The following is a 1,381-nucleotide window of genomic DNA, read 5'->3' on the forward strand; positions in this document are numbered from 1 at the left end:
TGCTGAATATCGTTCGTGTTCTCATAACCAAGCTGAAAGACACCCACAAGGCTGAATCCAACCTGTACATGAAAGCAGTGAGAGCCACCCTGATTCTTGTCCCACTCCTTGGCATCGAGTTTGTGCTGTTCCCATGGCGACCAGAGGGCCGGATCGCTGAGGAGGTGTATGACTATGTGATGCACATCCTCATGCATTACCAGGTGGGAAGCAGCAGGCAGGCCTTGCTCACCTGAGCTACAGAGCAGTTGGCATGGCAATCAAATAAAAGAGAAATGATTGTGTTACTTCAGTTTTTAAAGATCTTCCTCCAGTAGTTTTATACACGGCTTTGACTTTCTCACTATGCTGAATTTTCATTTAATTGCCTTCGGATTTTCAAAGGAAAGAAACAACATGGCAGAAAGCTGGCCCCATAGTTTTAGTGATCCATTTTTAGAAATAATTCATCATGTTTATATTTGTCCTGCATTTTCTCTGCTATCTACATCTGAATTTTATCAGAAACCTTTAATTATCTCACACCTGAAATAGCCCATATCCACATGAATTAAAGCAGAATCTTTATTTTTATTTTACAGGGTCTACTGGTGGCTACAATTTTCTGCTTCTTTAATGGCGAGGTAGAGTAACAATTTTTACTATATTTATAATAATTTTTCTATGTTTTTGTTTCAGCAATTAAGGAGGTGGTAATTTTTAACTTTTTTTTTTGGTTTTATGTCTAAATTTGTCTAAATCAAAAAAAGAAAACAGAGCATCAGGATGCCAAGAGCAGAGCTTGGAAAGGACTGTGCCATCATTCGTGGCACCATTAAGTGTGTTAAGACTGATTCTTGGGTGCTAAGCAACCTACATTTGTCTTGATTATATAAGAAATTGAAGACAGTTGTCATTTTGATATAAAGTCCCAATAAATATCATAACACTGAAGTGCAATTCAACACCCAGAAGGTTTATTTGTCTGTGTTGGAAACTTTAGAGGATGTTATCCTGGAGAATCATCGTTCGGTCCTTCTGTAGCAGGAACAAGACACACTGCAGACATGTTGCTGGGCTGGGGTATGGCTGTATCCCATGGCAAGGGGCTGGAATTAGATGGTCTGTAAGGTCCCTTCCAACCAAAATTATTCTATGAGTCTGGGATTGTTTTATGACGGTCTCTGGGAAAATTTTAGGCTGAGGTTTGGAAAAGTGTTTTTTAGCACAAGTGAAAAGTACCATTCCAACAGTCAGACCTTAACAGCTTGGTGCGCTCGGGTCAGGAGCTTGTGCTGGTTAGAAGTGCATGTGTAAGATGCCATGATCAGCCAATTCCAAGGACAAACCTTATTCTAACATTAGAGGATTGTGCCAGGTTTCAGTAATAGATGGTATTGAT

The 1,381-nt window shown here is 39.8% G+C and overlaps 1 protein-coding gene across 1 annotated transcript in view; it reads left to right on the top strand.

The window, feature by feature from the left end:
• CALCRL (calcitonin receptor like receptor) overlaps positions 1-1,381 on the top strand; it is a 29,777-nt gene that overhangs the window by 20,198 nt on the left and 8,198 nt on the right. The window contains exons 10-11 of the mRNA XM_008630276.2: positions 1-203; positions 582-623. Of these exons, the coding sequence (XP_008628498.1) occupies positions 1-203; positions 582-623 (245 nt within the window). The remainder of the gene's footprint in view (positions 204-581; positions 624-1,381) is intronic.

Source organism: Corvus brachyrhynchos, unplaced genomic scaffold, assembly GCF_000691975.1.
Source record: "Corvus brachyrhynchos isolate BGI_N302 unplaced genomic scaffold, ASM69197v1 scaffold370, whole genome shotgun sequence".
In the NCBI taxonomy this organism is placed as follows: Eukaryota; Metazoa; Chordata; class Aves; order Passeriformes; family Corvidae; genus Corvus; species Corvus brachyrhynchos.